This window comes from Crocuta crocuta, unplaced genomic scaffold, assembly GCF_008692635.1.
Source record: "Crocuta crocuta isolate KB4526 unplaced genomic scaffold, BGI_CrCroc_1.0 scaffold112, whole genome shotgun sequence".
NCBI lineage: Eukaryota > Metazoa > Chordata > Mammalia > Carnivora > Hyaenidae > Crocuta > Crocuta crocuta.
In genome coordinates this window covers 2,288,980-2,316,836 of record NW_027528818.1, presented here as the reverse complement: position 1 = coordinate 2,316,836, position 27,857 = coordinate 2,288,980, and the positions used below count along the sequence as shown (strand labels likewise).

At 40.2% G+C, this 27,857-nt stretch overlaps 1 protein-coding gene across 1 annotated transcript in view; it reads right to left on the bottom strand.

The window, feature by feature from the left end:
- The window catches only part of FREM3 (FRAS1 related extracellular matrix 3), an 85,751-nt gene that overhangs the window by 11,297 nt on the left and 46,597 nt on the right, over nucleotides 1–27,857 (bottom strand). The window contains exons 3-6 of the mRNA XM_077755928.1: nucleotides 21,942–22,088; nucleotides 17,961–18,191; nucleotides 15,125–15,250; nucleotides 4,111–4,362 (exon numbers count right to left, since the gene is read on the bottom strand). Of these exons, the coding sequence (XP_077612054.1) occupies nucleotides 4,111–4,362; nucleotides 15,125–15,250; nucleotides 17,961–18,191; nucleotides 21,942–22,088 (756 nt within the window). The remainder of the gene's footprint in view (nucleotides 1–4,110; nucleotides 4,363–15,124; nucleotides 15,251–17,960; nucleotides 18,192–21,941; nucleotides 22,089–27,857) is intronic.

Below are 27,857 nucleotides of genomic sequence, written 5' to 3'. Positions count from 1 at the left end.
AAGCTAGGTCTGAAGCCCAGTGAATGCATATGGAGCCTACCATACGTTCATTTAGGTAATGTTTATTGGCCATATTCTGTGGTATCTGCCATAATGCAGTCGATGTTTTTTATAAGGGATTCTGTGGCAGTGCAGGGCCAGGATCTTAGATGTGTCCTGAGAGATTTCTTTTCTTCGCATTGCTCCATTGTAGTTGCCTTCACAAAGGTATTGCTGTAGGTGACCCATCTGACAAGGGGATATTTGACCTCTGTTTAAGGAAGCAAAACATTTCCCAGCTAAATAGAATAATAACATTACTTTCTTGTGATGAGATCAAGAGGCTTTGGCAACCTCTTTGGGATGGCTGGGTCTAGGCCTCAGGACCTGGGTCTCCCCAGTTTACCTGGCAACATTCCTGCATATAGTTACCCCTACAGATTAGTCCAATTTAGTTCATCTTACTAACTTTGTTGTTCACATAATGACTCTGTTGTTCACATAATGCTGTATGAGTAAACTAAGAAAATTCATCTCAGGCATTTCTTACTTTGACTATCATAATTTAAATAGTCTATTATATCAGTGGCCACCATGATTTACAGATAAAAGTTTATTAGTTGAAATATAAATGGGGTGTCTGGGCCGCTCAGTGAGTTGGGTGCCTGACTTCAGCTCAGGTCATGATTTTGTGTTTCATGAGTTCAAGTCCTGTGTCAGGCTCTGTGCTTGGAACCTGGAGCCTGCTTCAGATTCTCTCTTTGCCTCCCCTGCTCCTGCTCTGTCTCTCTCTCTCTCTCAAAAATAAATAAACATAAAATAAAAATAAATAAACAAAAATAAATAAACAGAGAAAAATGTAGCCGAAGTGGACTACCAGGATATACACAGAATTAATGAATAAACCAGTGATCATCTCTGGTTCCATCATCACATCTTTCTCTCACTGACCCTCCTGCCTCTCTCTTGTAAGGACCTTTATGAGTCTACTGGGCCTATTTGGATATTCCAGGCTAATCTATCCATTTCAAAATTCTTAATGTAATCCCATCTGCAGTTTTTCCCATGTAAGGTAACATACTACAAACTCTAGGGATTAGGACATGGATTTATTTGAGGGCCAGTGTTCAGCCTACCCTACTGACCAGTCAACTTGAATGTCCACCCCCTTGACAGCCATTCATTTCTTACTGTATAAACAAACACTGAGATTTGGATTAAGAATCTCTGTCTGAGTTCCTCCATGAGGTGGTTCCAAGAGTAAACTCACTTTTGCGTACGTAAAAAAGCCATAGTCCATCCTGAGCACTGTGAGATTTCTTGTTTAGCTTTGATGTCTGATGGATCATTTATGCAAATTTCTGGTGTTTGTAGTTATGGGGGACACTCTGCTTTTTGATAAACTCTTAAAAAGTGTTAGGTAAAGAGGTTGTAAGAAACATACTTCTCATTGGGAAAGAAAAGCGAATCATTGAAGTCTAGACAATCTTATTTTTTACTTCTGCTTTAGTTTTTCAGGATGATTTTTAAGATACATTTCTTCCTAAATGTGTGGGTAGAATTGCAATGTACTTCCTTATCAAAGTGTAACTCATTATATTCTTAGAAAATGTTAAAGCATGAAAATATATAATGTACAGACATATTATTTTGGGGGCGTCTCCTAGCACCCACATAGGAAAGAATAGCATGAGTCTAACAATAGGAATTTATTTATGGGGAAGCCTTGGAGAAACAGAAAACAAAATGGGTGGCCAGAATCAGAAGGCCATTCAAGTTCAGTGATTAGTTCTGTTTTTTACCTGAGTTTTTAGGAGTAAAATTTTAACATGAATTTTTAAGTTCATGACAACATTTTGTTAAAAAAATACTCAAATATTTTATAGGGTATTTCACTGTATAGGTATGAGTAGTGGTTAACTAAAGCCTTAAAAGGACTTCAAGAACCACCAAATTCTAGGGGCACCTGGGTGGCTCAGTCGGTTAAGCATCCAACTCTTGATTTTGGCTCAGGTCATGCTCTCATGGGTTTGTGAAATTAAACCCTGCATCAGACTCTGTGTTGAGAGTCTGCTTGAGAGTCTCTTTCTCCCTCTCTCTTTGTTTCCACTCACAGGCACTGACATTCTCTCTCTCTCTCTCTCTCTCTCAACAAAGAACAAACAAACAAACACTTTGAAAAAAGAAAGAAACATCAAATTCTAGAGTTGGAAGGGTCCCTAGAGACAACCCACTTAAACCTCTTTACTTTATGGATTGGGAAACTGAGCCCCAGATAGCTTGACCTGACCAAAGTCATGGGGAGAAATGGTAATGCCCAGGCTCAGAATCCAATCTAACCTTGCCTAGATCTGAACACAGAAACTCACACTCACTCAAATCCCGATAGCAGCCTGTTTGAGAGATGAAGCAGTCTGAGACTAGTAATAAGAGAGTCTGATCCTGCTCCTGGCTTTATCAACATTTTCTCTTGAAAGTGCTTCTTGTAGAAAGGGCAATTGAGAAAGGGCAATTAAGAACTAGGAAAGTAATATCGGGCTTGATATTTTGTATCACATCTGGGACGTGGGGTGGGTGTTGAGGAATGAGGAGACCCCTTCTACCCTAGCCAAATTTCAGCTGGGATCCCCCGGAACTGGAGCCAAATTCCTTGCCACATATGGTAGGAAGAGAAGTCTGGATGCCTAGACATGGGAGCTCCATGGTACCTTTGTACCTTTTGAAGAATCATGCACTTACTGTTATGAGCAAGCCCCCTTGTGCTGCTAAGATGAGGGTCGTTGTGGACAGTCCAGGTTGGAGAATCAGATACTTAACTTTGGTACTCTGCTTGGCTTCTAAGTCTTGGGTCACTCCCTTAGGCTGTTTTTTTTCTTTAAATAAATTCATACACAAATATTTTCTTCCTGAATTGCTCTTTTGTTCTTGGTGTTAGTGATATCTACATATTTGACAAGCCACTCACTGCCTTTGGAGAAAGGAATATCAAATAGGTTTGTCTCTCAATTGTCAAAGGACAGTGTAATAAGAAGGCAGTTATTGCCAAGAGTTAACAAAAGTAAAAGGCAGCCTATAAGATGGGACAAGATATTTGTAAACAACATATCTGATAAAGGGATAGTATTCAAAATCTATAAGGTACTTATCAAACTCAACACCTGAAAAACAAACACCCAGTTAAGAAATAGGCAGAAGACATGACTTTTCCAAAAAAGACATCCAGATGGCTAACAGACATGTATAAAAACATTCACATCACTCATCAGAAGGGAAATACAAATCAAAACCATGATGAGATACCACCTCACACTTGTCAGACTGGCTAAAATTAACAACACAGGAAACAACGGGTATTGGTGAGGGTGCAGAGAAAGGGGAAACTTCTTGCACTGGTGGTGGAAATGCAAACTGGTGCAGCTGCTCTGGAGAACAGTATGGAGGTTCCTCAAAAAACAAAAAATAGAACTACTCTATGATCCAGCAATTTCATTATTGGGTATTTACTCAAAAATACAAAAATACAGATTTGAAGGGGAATATGTACCCCAATGTTTATAGCAGTGCTATCAACAATAGTCAAACTATGAGGAGAGCCCAAACGTCCATCGACTGATGAATGGATAAAGAAGATGTGGTACACACACACACACACACACACACACACACTAGAATATCACTAAGCCATCAAAAAGAATGAAATCTTGCCATTTGCAATGACTGGAAGGAGCTAGAACGTATTTATGCTAAGTGAAATAGGCCAGTCAAAGAAAGAAAATTCCAAATATTTCACTCATATGTGGAACTTAAAAGACAAAACAGATGAACATATGAGAAGGGGGGATGGGGTGGCAGAGAGAAGAGAGGGAAACAAACCACAAGAGACTCAATGATAGAGAACAAACTGAGGGTCGGCAGAGAGGGGTGGGTGGGAGATGGGCTAGCTGGGTAATGGGTATTAAAAAGGGCACTTACTGTGATGAGCACTGGCTGTGTGTTAGGATATATCACTGAATTCTACTCTTGAAACCAATACTGCACTATATGTTAATTAGCTAAAGTTAAAAAAAAAAAAAGAATCAAATGCAGGTTACCTAGAAAAAAAAAAGAGGTGAAGGCAGGAAATGGACTTACCATCATCAGGATCTGCCAGGATAACCACCTTGCTCGTGGGGAACTGGGCTCCCAGTCGCCCTCCCGCTGGCAGGCTCAGTGAAACACTGAAGGATTCCTCCTCTTCATAGAGGGAGTCATCGATGATCAAGACCCGGCAGCTTTTCTCAGCCTCATCCTTGTCAAAGTGGAGGATGCTGGTGCCATCTTCTGGACGTGAGATGTAGTCAGAGAAAGATAACGCCGTTGAAGGAATGGAGCCTGTGGCAGAACCTATAGGAATATGAGATGGAACAGAGAAGAGGAGACGAAATGGAATTCCAAGTACGAAACCTGTTCCTCACTGGTTCTTCCAACTGTTTTTAGGTAATAGCATGGAGCACAATGCTATATGAATTATAAGTCACACTTACCTCTGACAGTCATAGTTATCAATGTTGTAATTAGAAGGCTTTCAGAACAGACCCTGGTATTTCACAGTTGGTGGTCTTTAAACAGGATACATACTGAATAAGGTCTGTTACATTAGGGGCTAAAGAAACTGAAGGATCATAAAATACTAGGCCTGGTTTAGCTTAATTCATTCAAGTTACCGATGGGAAACTGAAGCGCAGAGAAATTAGGACCAGAGAGTCCATGCCATGGTCATGGTCCAGATGTCTTCCTGCCTCTCCCCTCCCCACGGCCACAGAACTGCATGCCCTATGTAATCGGACTCTTCACGCCCTGACTAGAGTTCCTTGCACGGCACCAAAATGCAGCCACAAAATTACTTATTATTTCACAAGAAGTACAGGGTTGATTGGAAGATTTCAGTTTAGATGCAGTGTTTTAAATTTTATTATAATGATTTGCATACGTTAACATTCACAAATTTAAATGTCCTATTTGATGAGTTTTGACAAATGTATACAGTCATGTAACCATTACCAGAAGCATAATAGGGAACATTTGTATCCACCCGTAAAAGCCGACATACACCCATGGCAATCCTTCTCCGTCTTCCAGCCCTAGAAACCACTAATCCGTTTTCTGTCTCTACACATTTACTTGCCTTTATGAGAATTTCATACAAGTGAAATAGTTCTTACTCTAGTGTGTTTGATTTCTCTCATGTAGCACAATGTTTTTGAGTTTCATCAGGTTTTTGTTTTTCCTTTTTCTTCCTGAATAGTATTCTCCATTGCATGGCTATACCACAATTTGTTTTCCTTCTTACCAGTTGATAATTTGGGTGGTTTTCAGTTTTTAGCTCTTCTGGATAATGTTGCTATAAATACTCTAGTACAGATCTTTGAATGAATATATATTTTTATTTCTCTTGAGTACATACTTAGGAGTAGGATTTCTGGGAATTAGAACAAATTTTTTTATTGTGGTAAAATAAACATAACCTAAAATTTTCCATCTTAATCATTTTTAAGTGTACATATAAGTAGTGTTGTTTATTCACATTATTGTGAAATAGATACTTAGAACTTTTTTCATCTTACAAAACTTACACTCTGTACCCATTAAACAACTACTCCCTACTTCCCCTACCCCTCTCAGTCTCTGGCAACCACCATGAATTTAAAACTCTAAGTACTTCATGTCAGTGGATTTACATAGTATTTGTCTCTTTTTTGTGACTCTCTTGTTTTATCTAGCTCAATGTCTTCAAGGTTTTATCTATAGTGTAGCAAGTGATAGGATTTTCTTTTTTTTTTTTAATGTTTATTTATTTTTGAGAGAGAGAGAGAGAGCATAAGTGGAAGAAGGGCAGAGAGAGAGAGGGAGACACAGAATCTGAAGCAGGCTCCAGGCTCTGAGCTGACAGCACAGAGCCCAACACAGGGCTCAAACCCACAAACTGCAAGATCAAGACCTGAGCCAAAATCAGATGCTTAACCAACTGAGCCACCCAAGTGCTCCAATTTTCTTCTTTTTTAAGGCTGGATAATATTCTATTGTACATACAAATCACATTTAGTCTATCCATCCATTTGAATACTTGGGTTGCTTTACCTTGGCGACTGTGAATAATGTTGCTATGAACAAGTGTGTGCAAATATCTTTTCAACTCCTTTCAACTTCTTTGGCTATATCCCCAGAAATGGGACTGCTGGACCAAATAGCAGTTCTATTTCTAATTCTTTGAGGAACCTCTGTACTGTCTTCCATAGGAGTTTTACCATTTTATAATCCCCACCAAGAGTTCAAGTCAGTGCATTTTTCTGCAGTATTAAAAAAAAAAAAAAGCAACATAACAGGTTTAGAGCTAAAAGAGTAAAAGTAGTCACAGTAATTTAAATGACTTAGGCAGACCAGATTTAGGTAGAATAAAGACTGTGTAAAATTACTCAATATATTAAAGAAACACTTTTTGAAAGAAGAAACATTTCCCACCACACATCTCCTTCATAAGAAGCAATGAGGATGAGACAGTGAGCTTCTGAACTGACCACTCTAGTCCCACAAGGGTCTTTCTTGTTTGTGGCTATGGTGTATGGATATGCAGGCTCACACCAATGTCCACTGCCTTTTTGCTAATCTGAATCCATATAAATACAAGTTGATACTTTTTAAAAAAAATTTATTTCTAGGAGAGAGAGAGAGACAGCGTGAGCAGGGGAGGGTCAGAGAGAGAGGGAGTCACAGACTGAAACAGGCTCCAGGCTCTGAGCTGGCAGTCAGCACAGAGCCCGACGCGGGGCTCGAACCCACGAACCGCAAGATCATGACCTAAGCGAAAGTTGGACTAAGCCACCCAGGCACCCCAATACAAGTTGATACTGATGAATGTGTGTTTCATGTATACACACAGCGTGTTAGAAAATAAAAATGATTCCCAAATTGACCTCATAGGTTTTACTCAGAAGGGCACTAACTCAAAATGTTTCAGGATGATTTTTCAATAGAACAAATTTTAGAATTATCAGGTAGTAATGAATTGACTGTTTTATTATTCTGGGAACCTAAAAGAAAAAAAAAAGGGGGTTAGAGCTGGAGGGATTGATGAGAATACATGTTTACAAAGGCAGAGGGCAGTAACTTCTAGGTGTGGATAGCTATCCTGGGGGATTATCATTTGCTGGGGAAGCTAACCAAGCTCCAATTCCAGCCTGTGGTTTGAAATGTATTCCTTCGTGATGTTCCCTTCCACTTCAGTCCTGTGAAACCCATGCTTGGAAGAGCTCTCTGAGCCAAGCTGGGAAGGAGAGGCTTGTTCTTAGGATGCCAGAGACAGGACTATCAAGAAGTGCTAGAGAGAGGCACTCCCCAACTAAACAGAGAGGTAAGTGGCTACAATACAGAAAGTTCACAGGGACACAATGAGACACTCTGTTTATTGGGGAGACCTTTGAGGCTTTAGGATATACACAAAAAAAATTGGGAAAAGTAATAGGCTCTTTCAATAATCAGATTAAATAACAATCTTTGAGATGCTTTTTTGAGCCCAAAGTTTAAAAGGGATTATACGTTGGAGAGTACACTTTTTAAAAATTTTCCCTGGTTGTCTGGCATGCAGAATGTTGATGTGACAGCTGAAGTGAGAAAACATCCTTATCAGAAGCCCCACATTTAGCTCCTCAGGATAAATACCAAAAAGCAGATACACACTGGACTTGCACAGTAAGTATCTAATGCTATCTTTATTAAATAGCAACTGTCTTTATTAAATCTCTTTCTCAACATAATTCGTCTAGTGAATAGTCAAATGATTTCTCATAGTTCATAAAACAAAAGTGATTGGGATTTTTTTCCCTTTCTATTCAGTTTTTTCAGCTGACTGATCCACTTGGTGGAATAGGCATTCATGTAATTAGGTAGCTTTCTGGGTTCAATGAAAGATTGAAATATAATTCTATTGAAAATCATTTGGCTGTGAAACTTGACTAAAACCAAAAGTAAAACAATATATTTTAGCATGTTTTTTTTTTTAAACAACAAGTATTGATTGAGGAAGCTTGGCTAATTAATATCTCATTTAATAAAAACTCAGTTTATTTATTTATTTTTAATTTTTTAACATTTATTCATTTTTTGAGAGACAGGGAGAGACAGAGTGTGAGCAGGGGAGGAGTAGAGAGAGAGGGAGACACAGAATCTGAAGCAGACTCCAGGCTCTGAGCTGTCAGCACAGAACCGGATGCGGGGCTCGAACTCACTGACTGTGAGATCATGACCTGAGCTGAAGTTGGACACTTAACCGACTGAGCCACCCAGGCACTCCAAAATTCAGTTGATTTAAATGGCCCATTCTTCCTAGGATTCTGGAAATTTTACTTTGGAAAACCAATGATCAGTTATGTGTAACAGGCAAGAATAGAGAATACTGGTATTTATTTTAGTTATATAAAATAAAAGCTCCACTTTATTGGTAGCAAGTTTAAAATCCCTAGGAATTAAAAGAGAAAATTCTGTTCTGAAAACATCAAATATAACCTGAGATATAAGATCAGGTTCCTTGGCAATGGTCTGTATGTCTCTCTTATCTAATAATGAAGCCTGTCCAAGGAGCACAGATGTAGTTCCAGGTTGTTTTCAAAAAGATGCTTTAGCAATTGAGCTTCAAGTCTTGTTAGGGCCCCTGACCAGTGGTTGTGCTATAGCATTTTTGCAAGGAACATTAGAGAAGGCTCTCCTATACTATGCCCTTGTTGTTTGCAGAAGTAGATTATGAGACAGGATGGACTGTCTTACTGAGTAGTGTTTAATCCTCCAAATTAAGATTGGACCAAAGGATTAATTTCCTACTAACGTAAGAATCACCCTCTCTCCTTTGCCCCTTTCCCACGCTGATGGTTTGCTGGTAAAGTCTAACACTTGGCTCTCCAAATAAACAAAACTCACGAAAGCCCTGTTCTGTAGTCTTTGCTGATTTTTGTCATGTAAATAGTCCCACCGACCAGTTTCACTATCAATGTGAAGTTAGAGCACAGATTGGGATGGCGGTGTACATAACTGGCTCTCACCAGCAGTTACTACCTAGATGCAGCATGCCACTCCAGCCACAATGATAATGGCACAGATTTTCCCCTGGGCAAGCCCGTTTCAGACATCACTAGGAGTCTGAGAATCTATGAAGTTATTTAAAAAGAAATTGTTTCTTTACAGAGACTATATAGCTCAATTTCTGCAGCTACATAGTACATTTGCTTTACAAAAATCAGAGATGGTACTTAAAGTCAGAGAAAGTTCTATCAAGAAACTACACTAAAGGTTAATTGAATCACTATGTTATAGTATATGATAACTTTCTGAGGTGGCTAGGGCACTTTATCGATGAGAAAATTGAGGCAGAGACCGTCCTCATTAGTAAAAGACTCATCTCCTGATGGGGCATCTTTTGCTTCCGCACATTATCTTTAGTTATTATAGTATTTAATTATAAATTCTTTAAAACATACAAATTTCATTTAATATGATTTTTAATAGGGCAGCAAGACAGAAAATCACTCCTCTTTAGAAGAGCAGCATTTAACTCCTGGTTGGAACAGGTTATTGTCAGAAGCCCCAGCCACAGTTCATTTCATGCCTGGGAGAGAGTCTGTGATTGGGGGAGGTGGGGGAGCAAGTGGAAAGAAAGGAAGGCTGGGGAAGGCTGGGCTGAAGCAGCACCAGAAACTCTGTCTAGAAGAGTCTAGACGAGTTACCAGTAGTTTGGCTGACTAGGTCCTCTGGGGTGCTCTCCTGCTATGAAACATCTAGAGGAAATATTATTCTGGCTTTTCTATGCTCATCGGAATAAGGAAAATCATCAAGGGCCAGAATAAAACAAAAGCAATTTCCTAAACCCTCCAGCCCCCAAATACCATAAAGGTAGAGAAGGGAATTCCACGTAGCAGCTGGTGTCATCCTGACAGCAAGTATAGCCTCACACTGCAGGGGACACTGTGCCCCAGGCCTGAGGCCCCATCAGGGAGCAGGATCTAAGACTCTACAGTGAAGCCTGGGGATGCAGAAGAGCAGGAGAATTTCTGGGTCAGCGGTGCTCTTGATTCCTGGAAGAAGCACCACAAATCCTCCTTGGGAGGAAAGAATCCTCAAGTAAAGCCCTCAGATCATTCACAGATACAGCCAAATAAATGTGAGAAGATCTTGAACACCTAGAAGAGACAGATCACTGCAAAGATGACTTTAGACCATGGGCAGGCTTTTTAACAACAGCACTGGGAGCTGGAACTTGCTGATGCCTCAAGATGCTGAGAGAAAATAACTGTCGCCTGAGATTTGCAAGACAGAGGCTGAAATGTTCTGATAAACAAAAACCTGAAGGAGTTTACCCCCAGCAAGTCTACAGTCAAGGAACTTCTGAATGATCCAAAGGACCCCTCCAAGATGCAAGGTTAACTTCTATAAACCACAAACCTACTTACACCCAAATAAATAGACACAGAATAGTTTTTTTTTTAAAGAAAAACAGGAGAAAATCTTTTGTTTGGCTGTGCTTGGAACCTGCTCAGAATAATGTGCTTTCTACTTCCTCTTTAACATGACCCAGAGAAACAGTCCAATCCAAGAAGTGGGTGGGGCCGTGGCTTACGGCTTACCATACAGTGCCTTACAACTGAAGAAGGCTGATCATTTAAAAACCTCAACATACTTGACATGAGGCTGACCAAAACCACAGGATGATTCAATACTATTCCTAGACTGTTGGTTTTAGATTCTGTGGTTTGCTCTTCATTGGCCTTTTTTTTTTTCTCCTAATAAGAGCAATTTCCTAACAAGGAAGTGACTATTGAGAAGAAAAAGATGGACGACACCTATCTTGACAATAAAACAGGGCCAAGAACTAATTTGCACACATCCTTTCCTAAGGTATCCTTGAGCCTAAAACATTTCACTAGAGAATAACAGTTCTCAGTCGTCGAGGGAGTTTATTCCTCCAGCTCTTCTTCTCCCAAATAATTTTTAAAAATATTTATTTATTTATTTAGCACAAGCAGGGGAGAGGGGCAGAGGGAGAGGAAGAGAGAGAATCCTAAGCAGGCTCCATGGTCAGGGTGGAGTCCCGGGTGGGGCTTGATTCCATGACCCTGGGATCATGACCTAAGCGGAAATCAAGAGTGGGATGCTCAACTGACTGAGCCACCCAGGCACCCCAACAATGTTTTTAAATACAATGCACCCATATTATTGTCTGAGAATACTGATGATGCACATTTCGGGCAGGTAGCAAGTTCAGGCAATGCCATGGCAGACCGAAACTGTAATGGTGGGAACTTGACATCCCCATCAAACTACGGCATAAAACTAGTCACTGATTTCATCTACCTGTAAGTGTAATACACTTTTAATCTTTGCGACTTACTACTAATGTACAAAGCATGAGTTTGCTTTCCATTCAGTGGTTTATACAGCTGAATTTTATTCATGAAAATAAGAGTGGGTAAGGATTTATTTTAATGAGACTTCTATAAGGTTTAAGAAACCAAATTAAACTTTCGTCGTTTGAGATTTTTAAGTATCTGTGGGGATTAGGTGAAGATAAATACCACAACGCTGCTCAAATGCACATACAAATTTACAGGTTCTTGCTCTACAAGAATGTGCAAGAGTCAGGATGTGACCGTGAACACTGTGGCTTTGTGCTCCAGAGAAGAGCCCTAGCCTTTTTATACTTAATTTTTTTTTTTTTTTTTTTTTTTTTACTGAAAGCATGAGAGCTGACTTTTGTGTGGGTCAAGACTCAGGTGCTGAGCAGTCTGAGTTGTGTGCCAGTTAGGTAGAAAGTTTTCTGGGAATATCAGTCTTGAACCTAGAGACCTTATCTAGGGCACCATTGAGGAGTTCTATGGGAAGCTAGATCTGGGTGTAGTTTCTCCCGTGGGGGGAGGAGGTGGCCCCTTATCCTAGCTGGCTCACTGCCAAATCTTCTGAACGTCTCAGTTTGTTCTGCTTGTCTTTCTGGAATGTAGCTTGTTCCAGAAGTAGAGGGATAGGCAGACCTTGGCAGTCCCTTCCAACTTAGCAATTGCAATTGAACTTCCAAATTGGGCTATTTACCACCTCATTCCTCCCATTCCACATCTGGGAAACTCTAGAACCATTGCCTTCCAGACAGTATGGGTGTGAACAGAGAATACACCACTGGTACCAGAAGCCACCTGGAAGCCTGAAGCAGAAAATGAGTGCACTTTCTCTGTCAGCTTCTCTGCCCAGCTGCAGCCACTCCCCTGCACACCCAGGTCCTCATTCATTGTAAGACATCAACCAAAGCCCAGTGTGACTTGGGAGAGAAAGAGAAGCATATCTTCCCAGGGATCACCTGACAAGGACCTCAAAGCCTGCCTCACCTTGTTATTTCTTCTCATTGCTTTTCGCTTCTCGCATGGGGAAACAGCTGGTTAAAACTTAAGAGATCCTGAAGTTACATGTAGCTGACAGTGCAGCTGATGCCTTCAAGAAGGCAGTCTTAGTTAAAGAATAGGTGACAGGGCACCTGACTGTCCATCTCTAGACATACATAAACATGAAGATCTTGAAGATGTACTACAGGGGCTTGTCTTTGTACGTGGCTTTCAAAATCTCAAAATAGGGGCGCCTGGGTGGCTCAGTCAGTTAAGTGTCTGACTTCGGCTTAGGTCATGATCTCACAGTTCGTGGGTTCGAGCCCTGTGCCGGGCTCTGTGCTGACAGCTAGCTCAGAGCCTGGAGCCTGTCTTTGGATTCTGTGTTTCCCTCTCTCTCTGACCCTCCCCTGATCACACTGTCTCTATCTCTCTCTCAAAAATAAAAAAAAATAAAAATAAAAAAAACAAAAAAATAATAAATTACCTGCTTACTGCCAAATTCCTTGTCCTCAGGGCAGAGGAGAATTTATTCTCGTTCTTCTCCTCAACCTTGGCACTACTAATATTTTGGGTAGATAATTCTTAATTGTGTGGGCTGGGCTGTGCAGTGTTGGATGTTTAGCAAGTGTGAGCACAGATTTGGACAGACTGAACATATGAACAGAGAGTGGTCAGACCATTAATAAAAATAGAAATCTGACCCACCATCTATCTGCAGCAACAAGTCTAGGAAGTGAAATCACTACCTCTGTAATGATTGGCTTCTAATGGTCAGGAGTTAATAACTGCCAGCTTCTCTAATTTTTGCCCTGGCTTCCAATTTAGGACCAACCAGAGAAAGCTAAATATATTTCCTTAATCAACCAGGTGGGTCTCCAGCTTTCTTATGCCAACAGCTTCTAATCAAAGAATACCTTCCTTTTTTTCCATTATAAAGCATTTCAATCCTCTGCCTGCCTTTGAGTCCCTGCCAAATACAAGTGATTGATCCCCTTGCTATAGTGAGCTCTGAATAAATTAGCCTGTGACATAAGAAGTAATATATATTTGGTTTCTGTCTTTGTTTCCTGGCACACAAGCTCCTTAAACCTTTAGAATCTTTGAAGTGATGAGTCTTTTTTGCATGCTTAAGAGATGAGTAGTGGTGGGGGCTCCTAGGTATCCTTGAGATGGACGCTGGTTGTCAGGGAAACCAGCCAGTGGTTAGACGGTTGGGATTTTCAGCCCCACTCCCTAACCTCCAGGGAGGGGAGAGGAGCTGGAAGAAAATTCAATCACCAATGGCCAATGATTTAATCAATAGCGGCTATGTAATGAAGCCTCCATAAAAACTCTAACCAAAGGAGTTAGAGAGTTTCTGGATGGCTGAACACCTCTAGGTGCTGGAAAGGTAACCTAGAGAGGACAAGGAAGCTCTGTGCCCCTTCCCACATACCTTGCCTGTGCCTTTCTTCCATCAGCTGTTCCTGGGTTGTATCCTTAACAACGTGTAATCTAGTAAGTTAATGGTTTCTTGAGTACTGCAAGCTGTTCTAGAAAGTTCTCAAACACAAACAGGGGTAGTGGGAACTTCTAATTGATACCCAGTAGTTCAGAAACACAGATAACAACCATAGCAGCCTAAACTTGACATAGGTATCTGAAATGAAGGCAGTCTTATGGGATGGAGCCCTTACCCTTTGAGGTCTTTGTTATCTCCAGGTAGATGGCATCAGAATTTTAGGATACTCAGCTGGTGTGCACAGAAATTGGAAAATTGTTTGGTTTGGGAAAAAAAAACTGCACACATTTGGTGTCAGAGGTGAACTACTAGTGTGAGCATAGAACAATGTAGTTTACTTTTACAGCTTATTCTTCTCATTTGCGTGGTATTCTTATAGGTCCATTCTTTTTTGCCTATTACATAGTTTTAATGAGTGAGAAAATATGACTTTGAGGGATTGGACAGAGGGCAACTAATTTTGACTGTATAGAAGGTCAGAAAGAATGGGATGTTATTTTGAGGTGTGAGGAAACCTGGGCCCATGATTAGGGGGTATTTTTCATAGGGGTGGGGAGAGAGAAGAGACTTAATAGGACATATGGACTACTTTATGTTGCTTCTTCAATGCAATGCTAACTATTAAAATTAAGACTCTCTTACTTATTTTTTTTTTTTTAAACACTTTGGCACAGTTGGATTCTTTTTTTTTTTTTTATGTTTTATTTATTTCTAGGAGAGAGAGAGAGAGAGAGACAGCATGAGCAGGGGAGGGTCAGAGAGAGAGGGAGTCACAGGCTGAAACAAGCTCCAGGCTCTGAGCTGGCAGTCAGCACAGAGCCCGACGCGGGGCTTGAACCCACGAACCGCGAGATCATGACCTAAGCGAAAGTCGGACCCTTAACTGACTAAGCCACCCAGGCGCCCCAAGACTCTCTTACTTATATTTTCCACCAGCATATATAAACTATTTCCACATAAAATGTCTCATTTGACCCTCAAAAAACTTTATGAGGTAGTTGCAACATTCACTTTCATCCCAGTTTTGAGTAAAATTTTATCCTTGGTTGAGGAAACCAGCTCCAGAAGAGTTAGGGCATCCACGTGTGGTTGCAAAGTTGTCAAGCAGCAGGACACAGAGCGGGGGGTGGTTCAGGCTTCTCCGTCTTCCCCAAGCACTTGACTCACCACCCCGCTACTCCATGCATCCCCACAATCCTGACTGAGAATCTTATTCCTGGGTATCTTATCAGTACCCCACAAAGCCTCATACCTTCGTGTGTAGAACAAATGACCATTAGTTCTTGGCTAGAATCTCCAGACCGCTTTACAGGAATCAAAAGCTCTCCAACATGCTCCTCTATTTTGTATTCTGCCTCTGGAATATAAACTGTAGGTTCTAGAAAAAGATGGTAGAAGGCTCTTTAGCAAGACTGCTGTTGAATTGTGGATACTTGTGATATTTTAACCTGAGTAGAAATGTACCATAGCCTTTGCCCCCTACATTTCCCCAGCACAACTGACTATATAAAATATAGTGGGAATAGGAAATGTTCATTATGAAGTGGAGCCGGACAGGCAGTGCAACTGGCTTTAGGAGGCTTCTGAAAGGTTCAAAGAGGAAAGCTAGCACTAAAATGGAAAGGAAAATCTTGCAGAAATTGTACTTTTTTTTTTGAGGTCAAATTTTAGGTCTTTTAAATAGAGATCACACACTTCTGTCCTTTATTTTTACTGCTTTTTTTTTCTCCCTAATGCTTATAACGGTCAGGGAAATCTAATTCATTAACGCAGAAACAATTTTTTCCCTGATTTATTCAACAAACATTTTGTTTGTTATTGGGTGGAAGACCCTGGCCAATTAACATTTTGAGAAAACTGAGTTGCTGGTCCTACCCTTAATTTTTTTTAATCAAGTTTTTAATTTTAATTATAGTTAATATACTTATACCCTTAATTTTAAAAATAATATTTGCACTGAAATTTACTGAGCTGTGTCCAGTGTGTGTACCTGCACACATGCACATGTCTGTATATTTATGCATGTATCCACCTCATCGGAACTTTCACTGAAATATGAATATGAATATTGGTCATCGCTTGTTGATGGAACTACGTATACTATTTTTCTTTGGGCTTTTCAATGTTTTCCAGGGCTTTTCATCAACCATGCACTGTATAATTAAATATGTGTGTTTGTTTTAAAAAAATAAAGATTTAAAGTGGCTTGTTCCTACTCACAATGTCAAGTGGACAGCTGAAGTCACTATATGGATCAAACCACATTTAACTTCTTCAGTTCTTTCTTTCATAACATATGTACACATAGACACTGCCTTTTGAAAGCAAGAAGGAAAAATATTGTACACCATCCTTTTTTCTTTTGAAATTACTACTAAATGTTAACCCAGAATTCAATGTTGAATTGTGTAGTTAATCATGGGTTAATTTTTTTCTTCTTGATTTTGCTGCATAATTTAGTGTCAACAGTTACTGGTATCTACCTCCAAGAAAATATTGGTCCTGAGTTACAGAGGAAGAAGACAAGTGATAAATTTCTTTCTTCCATTTTGCCCTGAGTGGTAGTCTACTGTCTTCATATACCTTGATTCAAAAGCTTGGCATCATGGAAGAAGCTAAAAGTAAGTTAAAGTTATTGATATCATGTGATATTTAGAAAAATATATTAATATTGGGTTATTCAGATATAGTCTTTATTTTCCCATTTTGGAAAGCCTACTTCCCTACCATCCATGAATCCAAATCTCATTTATTGTTTAAGACTCATCTCAAACCCTGCCTACTCCAGGAGGCTTAACTGCCTAGGATTATGGTGTTCTCTCTAGTTTCTCTCCTCAGAACTCTTACTGCTTTAGCCATGTATCCTAACATTTGGCTTTCTTAGTTGATTCATGTGTCTAAGTGTTGTCATTGACAAAACTGAGAAGATTGGGTGTTGGGGCAATGTTTTCTACTTGTTCACTGGGTGATGGGGCAATTTTTTCCACTTTTGTCTGACAAAATGCAAAGTGCATAGAATAGTATTTCCCAAATTGTATTTCAAGAAAACTATAACTAAGAGATTTTAAAGAATGTTCCTTAAGAATAATAATAATAATAATAATAATAATAAATCCCATGGTCTAGTTTGGGAAAACCGGTTAAACAAAGTTAAACAGATTTCTTTATAGGAGAGTTTCTTAGAAACATTAATATGCCAGCATGAATTATGATGCTTCAAAGGAAGGAAGGTATTTGAAACAGTATCTAGATTTATTTGGTCCACGGAAAGCTTTCTGACCCTGGTGTAGAAATTCTATTATACTACTGTTCTCTGTTATGCATTTTGGGACATACTAATACAGAGGACTTTCCAAGCATTCTTGTGAATTCAACTCAGACTTATACCCTGATAGTAAGTCATGCAATTCTAGATGATGCCTGAATTCTTTCAACTATTGTGATAATCAATGTGTCTGATTAAAATTCAAAGATGAATTAAAAACCTTCCTTTAAGGAGTATTTTTCTTTTACAAAAAGGGGCATCAAATAGCACAATTATTAGTTAAAACTTTTTTCCCCTTTCTCTTGGGAGATATTTGTTGTATGAATGAACAAATAAATGAATAAAATCAACCTGTGGATTCAAGGATATGAAGCACAACTATAACAGAACTTTGTGGAACACAGATTAAAACCGAGTTGACTGGTTCCCAGTCTTCTAAAACAAGGGATCTCTAAAGTGCCCCCCTGATCTGGTGGGGAGCTCTCAGAAAACTGAGAAGATAGTGGGCCTGGAATGAGTCCTGAGAATTAGCCAGCTGGGGGCAAAGCTGAGTGACTGTATAGAAAGTTAACTATAAGTCCTTGTGCATATTTTAGAGGGATGGTGGTAAAGTCATGTCTATTTCAACCTCCTATATTTCTTTTCAAAAATCCTAAGAGGCAAAGGAAAAATTACTGCCTTAAAGCGATCTACTTAGCTTTAAATCCTAAATGGTATGAACACGTTTAGTGGCTTATGGAGCCCAAGGGAGGAGGTATCAAAGCCTGAAATGGACACAGGAACACGTACTGGTTGATAAATCATATCAAGAGAAACCACGTACCATCTCCAGGGTCTACAATTTCAACAGTTGCCACTTCTGGAAACTCCAGTGCAGCCATGACAGGGCTCAGCAGAATGATCTGGAAGGTCTCTGAAGCCTCATATTTATTGTCAGACATAATTCTCACTCTCCACTTGGCTGTAGTCTGTCCAGGACTGAATTGGATCTGTTTCTGGAACTTTGCTTTAAAATCTTTATCTTTCTTTGCAGTTTCATCTTTGGTTACAATGCCTAAATAGGAATTGGGAGACCATGAATGTAAAGCCAGTGACTGAAGAAATCTTCTTTCAAAGCAGATTCTTTTGTTGATTAAAAACAGATAACATGGACATCACTTCTTTTAATGTTCCCCAAAGGTATTTATAAACTATACTTATTGGCTAAGAGTATATGTAAGTAGAAGTGCAGGGAAGTGAGAGAAAAGCAGGGAAGGAGGAGTGACAAAAAGAAAGAACAGTCTTCAACTTATTTATTTTACAAATATTCACTGGGGGCATCTGATGTGCCAAACTCTACCAGGTGCTTAGGATTTAGAGATGAGTACAGACTGTCTTAGCTTCCAGACATCTTAGAGTCTATAAAGGAAGCCACTAGAATGTGCACCATATGGCGGTGGAGATATTTGGCTGTTTTGTTCACTGATGTGCTGCTGGTGATTATAACAGTGCCTGGCATGTAATAAGTATTTCACAAATATTTATGGAGTGAATATTTTGTATCGAATAATTTCAACAATTTTAATTAATTAAATAATTAATTTTTTTTCTCATGCAGATCTTTACTCATGGTGGCCTGATTCCTTATGTGTCTAGTGATTTATGATTGTAAGAGAATTGTTAGTAATTTTCCACTAATTTCCACCAACATAGAGTGCTGTTGATGAAAATGGAGAGGTGGGGATAGGTCTGAGGTCTGTTGGGAAATAGGAAATCAGTGACTCACTGAAGAAATTGAACAACAGCAACATAGTGTTAAAAGTACTCCATGTGAGATACAAGGGTAAAGGTGCTGCTCTATCCAGGCTGAATAGAGACTCCCCTCACCACATAATGTTCAAGCAGTATTCTAGATTATTTTGGGTTTCTAACATCCCAAAGAAGGCCTAATGCATCAAGAATACCTACACCTCGTCACTTTAGTTCTCATTATAAGGTGAAGACTCTTCATTTTTCCAGTGTGTGAAATCAAATATTATGACTTGACACTAGCTTCTGTGGGAAGCTTTACATAAAATGAGATGAATAGCTCCTTTCCTCTGTCTCATTCTCAGAGAATCTGGTATCTTTTCAAAGACACCCAAACCTATTAAGTGTGAAAATAATTTTCAAGATAAGAGAGCTTGTGTTGACTTTTAAAAACTGTTCAAGAAATCTTGCATCAATACTAGTTTGGTAACTGAGAATGAATGGTCAGTATTTGGGAAGAGCCTCCCCTGGCCACATGTTGGAATTGGAGAAGATAAGGAAGAGGGAGTGTCTATTGTCCTCAGCCACAGCTTAAGTGCTGCTGTATAAATTGAGTAGGCACATGACTATTTAATGTTTGGTGAGCACTCTGTGACATGCTAAGAACGCAATGCTGAGGTACACCACTACCCTTTAAGAGGTTTACAAGAGGTGGGGTGCCTGATGGCTCAGTTAGTTAAGCATCTGCTCTTGATTTTGGCTCAGGTCATGATTTCACAGTTTGTGAGTTTGAGCCCTGCATTGGGCTCTGTGCTGACAGTGAGGAGCCTGCTTGGGATTCTTTCTTNGCTCTCTCTCTCTCTCAAAAATAAATAAATAAACTTAAAAAAAGAGGTTACAAGAGAAGATAAACAAGTGATTTCAATTCTGTTTGATTTTGAGTGCCATGATATAATAATGACAGCTAACATTTATGAAGTGTTTAATGTATGCCAGGGACTATGCTAGCTTGAATTACCTGCATCATATTTAATCCACAAATCTTGAGATGGATACTTTACAGATAAAGAAATTGAAGGTCATTAGAGTATCACACAAAACAATATGTATCAGAGCAGGAATTTAAACCCCACAGTTGGTTTGGTTTGTTTTGCTTTGCCTTGTTTTCTTCTAGCTCCTTCTCTTTGACTGCCAGTCCCAGCATGGCGTGGGGTGAGGGGATTAGAAGGGCTTCTTGGAGCACTGAGTAAGCTTCCTACTGTGGTGCTGATGTGGTTTTAAGTAGAGTTTTGTAGGACAGAAGAGTTGACTGGATGTAATTTACTTAACAATACATATTGGGTGACTACTATATGCCCCATGCTATTTTCAGAATTGAGCATTACCCAAGATGTCGTACCTGCCCTAGTGGAGCTGGAAATCTACTGAGGAAGACAGACAGTGGACAGATGGACATATGATGCCTGCCAGGGATGGTCTATGTAGAATAAATCAGGACACGGCGATAGCACCTGTAGAGGGGCTAGTTCAGATAAGGAGACTGGGGACAGCTCTCTGAAGAGTTTACTCTACAACCATCCAAATGGTTCTAGGCAGATGGATGACGTTTTTTTTTTTCTTATGCAGGATATGAAAATACTTCTTGACATAATAACCCCAAACTTGTGTCAATGAGAAATCCCTGAGATAAGGAATTGGAAAGTCAGAACCCTAAAAGAAAAAGGAGGCATATTTCACCGGAAGTTCCTGCAGCAAGTTCTACTGTGTGTTGAGAAAGTAACCTGCAGTGTAGACTGAGGCTGAGCACCACCCAGAAATCAGAGTGCTCTTATGTTGACCTCTTTTCCTAGGGGAACAGTCCTATCCCAGAGCCTCGAGCTTGGAGAGAAGACTAGGGAACAGCTTGCCTTTTCTTTTTTTTCTTTTTTTTTTTTAAATGTTTTATTTATTTCTGACAGAGAGAGAGAGAGAGAGAGAGGTAGCGTGAGCAGGGAGGGCCAGAGAGAGAGGAAGACACAGGCTCCAGCTTTGAGCCAGCTGTCAGCACAGAGCCTGATGCAGTGCTTGAACCCACGAACCGTGAGATCATGACCTGAGCTGAAGTCGGACGCTTAACCGACTGAGCCACCCAGGTGACCCCAGCTTGCCTTTTCTTAATTGCCTGTTCTCAGCCATCTCCTTCCTGGTTTCTCTCCAACAGTTTTAATATGTTGGCAGGTCTCTGATTGGATTCCGAATGTCTGGGAAACTCAGGATGCTCATTTGTAAAATGAAGATAACACACTCCTATCTGTCTTGTTAATAGGTAGTGAAAACAAAGACGAAATGATCTCTGAAAGTTTTGGCAGCTACAGATGTTATCAAAATCTAATGCATTATTATAATAATTATTGTTACTTATTAATGATGATAATGACACATATTATGTAGTCATTATATATCCGTTTACCTCAAGTTGTAGAACATAGAAAAATTTGATGCTGTACAAATGCTTGTTTTGGAGGAATTTATAACCTAATAGCAGAGTGAAAACAATTATATATAATCAAAAGAAATATCCACAACAAAACATAATAATGTATCATGTACTCACAAATAATTTTTCAAAAGAAATAGCTAGAACTAAGCATAATCATGTATTAGAGGCTTAAAAACAATTTTAAAAGAAACTGAGTGACTTGGGGATTGTAATATGTGGCTATGAAAGGTTTTAATTTTCCTGGCATCTTTTGGGGTGACAAAGAGAAATAATGGAACCTCCCAGGAAGGGCCCAACAGGAAGAGAAGGATGAAAAGTTGGGGTGTATATTCAAGTCTATCACTCACATTGAGTAAAAACTGTGATACAATTTCACACATTTTCTTTAGAAGTTTCCCCAGCCCTGGATGAGCACTGGGTATTATATGGAAACCAACTTGACAATAAACTATTTGTAAAAAAAAAAAAAAAAAAAAAAAAGAAGTTTCCCCAACCCTGTTGCTGATTCTCTTCCAATCTATTCTCTCATAATTATTTCCCAACTTAGATTTCATGCTCCTGTTACCTATTGCCATCAACCAATCCAAATTTACTTACTGATGAAGGATGTTTCTTCAAGATAACCTCTGCGTGTTAGGGTCACTTCTAAGAATGTGGAATCTTCATCCACAATGTAGTATTCTTTCTCCAAAGAAATCCAAGCCCAGTTCAGATGGAAAGGTTGATGTGTTAGCTTATTTCCTCCTGCAATTGATAGGGGTAAAGGAGAAGTTGGATGACGGTGAGAGAATTAGATAGAAATATCATCAAATGCAGGGTTTGCACTTTGCTTCTAAAGCCAAGGGTTTCAAAATCATACTCCTTTTTTTTTTTTATAGAGAAAGAAGTGTTTTTGCTTTTCTAGAGAGTGTTGTGAGCACTATCTGAGGCCCTGTTCTCTCTGCTTAATACAGGATTATTAACCTCAGTCTATTACTAAAAGGCCGTAAACACTAGGGTTCCAAAGAACCAAAGCTTGGTAGTTTTAAATTTCACTCATATTCAACATCCCCATATTTTGCTCACTGCTTCCTTTGTTTGCTTCCTCTCTCTCTCTGCCTCCTTCCCTTATTTTCTTCCTCTGTCCTCTGATTTACTCCTTTGTATTGTTTGTGTATCCATTTGCTCTCACAATAGGCTACAATTTCCCTGAAGACAGTGCCCACATTATATATCCTTATTTTATTACTGTGAGGATCTGGTATGGTATCTTGAACTCAGAGTCTTTAAAAAATTTTTTAAAAATATTTATTTATTTTTTGCAGGGGGAGGGGGGAAGAATTTGCAGGGGAGGGGCAGAGAGAGAGGGAGACACAGAATCTGAAGCAGGCTCCAGGCTCTGAGCTGTCAGCACAGAGCCAATGCTGGGCTTGAACTCACAAACCACAAGATCATGAACTGAGCAGAAGTTGGACACTTAATTGACTGAGCTGCTCAGGCACCCCGAACTCAGAATCTTAATGTTTAAAAGCTGTCCAAGTAGACTGCAAGAGACAAGGATATAGGGGCTCTATCTGACTCTTCTTATCCACACTGGGTCACAGGCTTCTTTGATGATGGTCAAGCTGGCCCCATATTGAGGCTGTGCAAGGTGTGTGGATTGTAAGAAAAAGCAGGTCTCCCCCCACTGGGGAGCCACTATTACAAATAATCACTTGTAAATGGATGTTGAAATAGGACTCTCTGTGCCTCAGTTTCAACTGAGGCACCGATGTAATAGACATAAGCTAACAAAGTGAGTGTAGGCAGACTACCATCTACAAAGTTTACAACAGAAAACTTTACTAACCAGTTCCACAACTACTGAACCCCTAAATCAGATCAAGCATATCATAAAAGGGCAAGTAGAACAAGTAGAAGGATTTGTAAAGAGGGTACTTTGGAAAAAGCTGGTGGGCATCTCCACCACCACCCAAGTAGGATGTGGACAAGGAGTAGAGCTACAGTCTTCACCTCCAGCTCAGAGGGAGTGGGCTTCAATGACCCTCTTGGAGAGCTGCCCTTCATGTGATTGATGCATTCCCAAAAAAGTTCATGTGGCTTTGGCAGGATAGGGAGAGTGGAGAGGCCTGCATCTGGGAAGGAATTAAGTACCCACGAAGAGTGGGACAAGGAGAGCATGCATGTGGGCCAGAGGTGCGTCATCTGCCCGACAGAACCTGTTGAGGAGGCAACACGATCTCTGCGGAAGGAAGGTGGAAGCTGACCATCAGATTCCTGCCAACTGCAGAAACGGTGAAAGATGAGGAGCTGCACATCCCATAGTCAGGACTCTTTAAGGAACTCACGAAAAGACCAACTAAAAAAAAAGTTGATGTTAAATAGTTGCCGTGCAGGGGCCCCAACATCAGAGGCAACAATACTTGCCACACCAGCCTGTAATCTCCCCCATTTCCCTCCCTCTGGGGCCAGCCCAAGGATCAAAGCCTTGTTAGGAAACCAGAAGAGCCAAGAGCTCTAGAAGAGCAGCAGAAGCTGGCCTCTGCCCTGCCCCTCGCCCCAGGCTCTAGCTAATAACACAGAGCAAGTTCTGAGATTTAATTATTGCTTGGGGCTGTGAATTCTAACGACCAGATTGACCCTGTGTTTTTGATTTAATATGACTGTGAGATGTTTTTATCTGAGAGTGATTAGAAAAGTTGTGTGACTGCCCAAATATCCATTGTAGGAGGAGGGGAAAGACCTTTCCTCCAGGCGCCACCACCGAAAAAATGTTGAAAGAACATACAGCTAAAACCATAATTTGATTGCATCACCAGTCATGCTCGTTTGGTGTACCAGGAACGCACTGATAGATATATAAATGTAAGGTAAGTGCACCTGCTGAATTTCATGTTCATTCTCCATCTAGCTTCCTTTAAAGAGAACATTTTTGATATTACCATGGATATTCTGATAAATACAGAAAAGTGTAAGACAAATATACCAGAAATCCTTTTATGTTATTAAAAGATATGATACTGGTCTTGTTTCTAGTTTGAAACTACTTAAATTCTTCAAATATGTAGTGTTTTCTTTTTTTACTTTGAAATCATGAGTCAAAATAATAGTTTATGTTTATTTATTCTTTTCTGAAGTTCTGTCACATAAACTTTATTTTATTCTGACACTACAGAGTAGGGCAAATATTAGTCTCATTGGATATCTAGGCAAGAAGTTTCAGGACAATAAAGTAACTGGGCCAGGTCCATGCAGGGTAGTGGCAAGATCTTGTCTGTGCTCTGGTTCTGACTCTGAATGTCACTCCTATGATTAATGCTCCTGGATCAATGCAACTCAAATACTTCAAAAGGGAAATGGGCAAGGGACACCTGGGTGTCTCAGTTAGTTCAGCATCCAACTTCAGCTTGGGTCAAGATCTCACAGTTTATGAGTTCGAACCATGAGTTGGCCTCTCTGCTGTCAGCACAGAGCCTACTTCAGATCCGCTGTCTCCCTCTCTCTCTCTGTCTTTTCCCCACTTGCTCTCTATCTCTCTCAAAAATAATAAACACACATTTTTAAAAAAGGAAAATGTGCAAAATTGATTGCAAACATCCATGATGAAAAAGGCTCAACTAGTATTATTTTCGCTTACCAAATGCATATGATATGGATTTCTCAAAAAAGTGGGTCTGAAAATCTTTAGACCCTAGCAGCTACCCTAAGTCTTTGCCCCCTAGATCCATATGGCTTCTTGTTAAGACTTCTCTCTGAGTGTTTGCTTCATTCTGTATTCTCTGAAGACCAGCTTGCTTTCTCCACTTGTCCTTGGATGTGGCCCCATACATCCTGAGTTTGCTTATCTTTATTTCACATGACCGAAAGAGACAGATTAGCCTCTTGGCATTTCAATGGCCAAACGTGGGTCTGGGTAGCTGTGGTGTTATTAGCTGTGGCCTGGCTGCAGTGTGAGGTTGAGGAGGAAGCCAGTTCTTAGAGAAGAGAGCTTAGAAATTTAGATATCTAAATGGTATTTGTCTTTAATACTAGGACACAAAAACTAGGTGAAAATAGTAGAGGGCCCTCTTACATTCTTGCCTCCAGTAATTTTTCTGCACTCAGATTCCTAAAATAAAGTGTACAAATAATACTAAGAAGCAGCTAGGTGGCACAGAATAGCTTTGGATATAGCATTGTGACCATTGTGCTACTAATTAGCTATATGGACTCATTAAAGTTACCAAGTACCTGTGAACTGTAGATTCCTTGATTGTTACATGAACACAATAACAATTACGATGACAGGAATAATTTCTTCCTCAGAGTTGTAAGGATAGTGAAGATAAAAATGACTGGTATGATGCCTGGCACACAGTAGGCACTCAAAGAAACTGGTCACACTAAGTTTATACTGACATTGATGCACATAATTTAATGGAGAGGCAGGAGAAAATAAGCACAAATCAGTATTTTTAAATGTATAAGTAAGTTAGGTATAGAAGACCATTTATTTGCTCATTTACACATCCTATAAATAATCACTTTAAATTCCAACAAATCAGCAGACGCAGGGCTAAGATTTGTGCTGAGTGTTGTGGATCAAAAGACATGCAAGTGATAAAGTTAATTTGTACATCAGGTCCCACAAAATGGAGGCCCCTCAGTGGCCCAGTCCATGTCACAAAATCTAAACCTAAGTCAGCCTGCACTTACCGGAAATGCCTGTCAGCAAAAGCCAACATACACCAATTGTAAGCCTCCAACTCAACTTTAACTAGTTTACCTTATTCTAGACCTGCTAGCCTTATAAGGAAATCCCCAACCTCTCAGCCAACCATGCTCTATTTCTGACTTGCCTCTTCTAATGTCCCTTGGGAACAGCGTTCCACTGCTTGTGAGGCACTGACTCCCCCAGTCCATGAATTGCTTTCTCTTGAATAAAGGATATCAAACTGATTGCTCAATGTATTATTTTTGTCATTTGACACAAGGTACAGTTTTTTCAGAGAGGATGTGGACAGATTTCATGAGACGGTAAGGGCTGAAGCACTGGGCAGTGAGAGTGGAGAGGAAAAGGACAGCTTAGAGAGAATAAAGGAGAATTGACAGGGCTGGGGGATGAGAAGCCAGAACGTGTGGGGAAAGCTGTCAGAGAGGACTCCAAGCTTAAATCGGGCAGCTGGAGGAATTGTGTAATGTGAGCAGATATAGAGAAGTTAGGAGGGAAAGACAGCTTGGGAGTTTAATTTCAGATTTGGCTTTGAAGGGATGATAAGAAGTCCAAAGGAAAAGTTCATCAGCTATTTTGGATACCTGAATATATGGGGAAAGTTTCAGGGAGGGACAAAGGCAAGAAATGTATATTTGGGTGTACTGTGATGCAGGGGGTCTCTGAGAGGGAGTTTTAAAGTCCAGTTTTTGAAAATAACAATAAAGAGCTAAACATATAATTTTTAAAGTTTATTTTTTTGAGAGAGACAGAGAGAGAGAGCCCAAGCTGGGGAGGGGCAGAGGAGAGGAGAGAGAGAATCAAAGCAAGCTCTGAAGAGTCAGGTTGGAGCCTGATGTGGGGCTTGAACTCATGAAACCATCAGATCATAACCTGGGCTGAAATCAAGAGTCAGATGCTTAAGTGACTGAGCCACCCAGGTGCTCCTATACTATACAATTTTTGTATTTTGTCAGACACTGCCTCTTAGATACCGTCTTTATACTAGTAGGATCCTGGCTGAGCACCTGACATAAGACATCTTGGGGCCCTGAAGCTGATTCAGGCCTTGCCCTTTTCAACTCTCAGACCGGTTGGTCCCTGGACTTTGAAACACCAAGCCAAGAGCAACATGGAGGAAAGGACTTGGTGTGTACCAGTCACCTTGCCTTGCATGTGTGGCTCTGACTTAGTCTCTCCTACTGGTTGACTATGCACCATCACTTGCTGGGGAAAGGGTTGGGAGTGGGGATAGAAGGGATTGGAATATAAGAAAGAGGAGGTGGTTGGAATGGCCAGGGAGCTCCTGCTAAGATGGAGGCCCCACCTGTAAGATCAGTTACAGGGCCCTTGGCTTTTGATGTCAGGGAATTCTGGGTAGGAATACTGGGGAGGTGGGGGATGTGACTATGGTCCCTCCCAGTGGGGGCCAGAGGAGATGGTTGTCTACACCTCGGCTGCACCCCCCAGGCTTCAGTTGGGAGCATTCTTCACAGATGCCGCTTCTTCCCCTGGACCCAGAAGCAGGCAGCCAGCCAGCTGGTGCATTAACAATTATATCCTAAATAATGAGAGGTGGTTTAATGTATAATGAATAAGAGTGCAGATATTGGATTGCACAGAAGTCCAAATTATGTAAGACTTTGCGTACACGATGTCATGTACTTCAATGAGGAAGTAATTGTAAAAAATAAAAAAAGATGGAGAACTAAACACTGGGGACGGTTGCCTTTGGAGCCAGTGAAGGAAAATAAGTAACAGAATGGGAAATAAGAAGCCTTTGAGTTACTTTCATCACAATATGGAAGTCTGATATAAAACTACCATCCAGAAGTAAAAAAGAA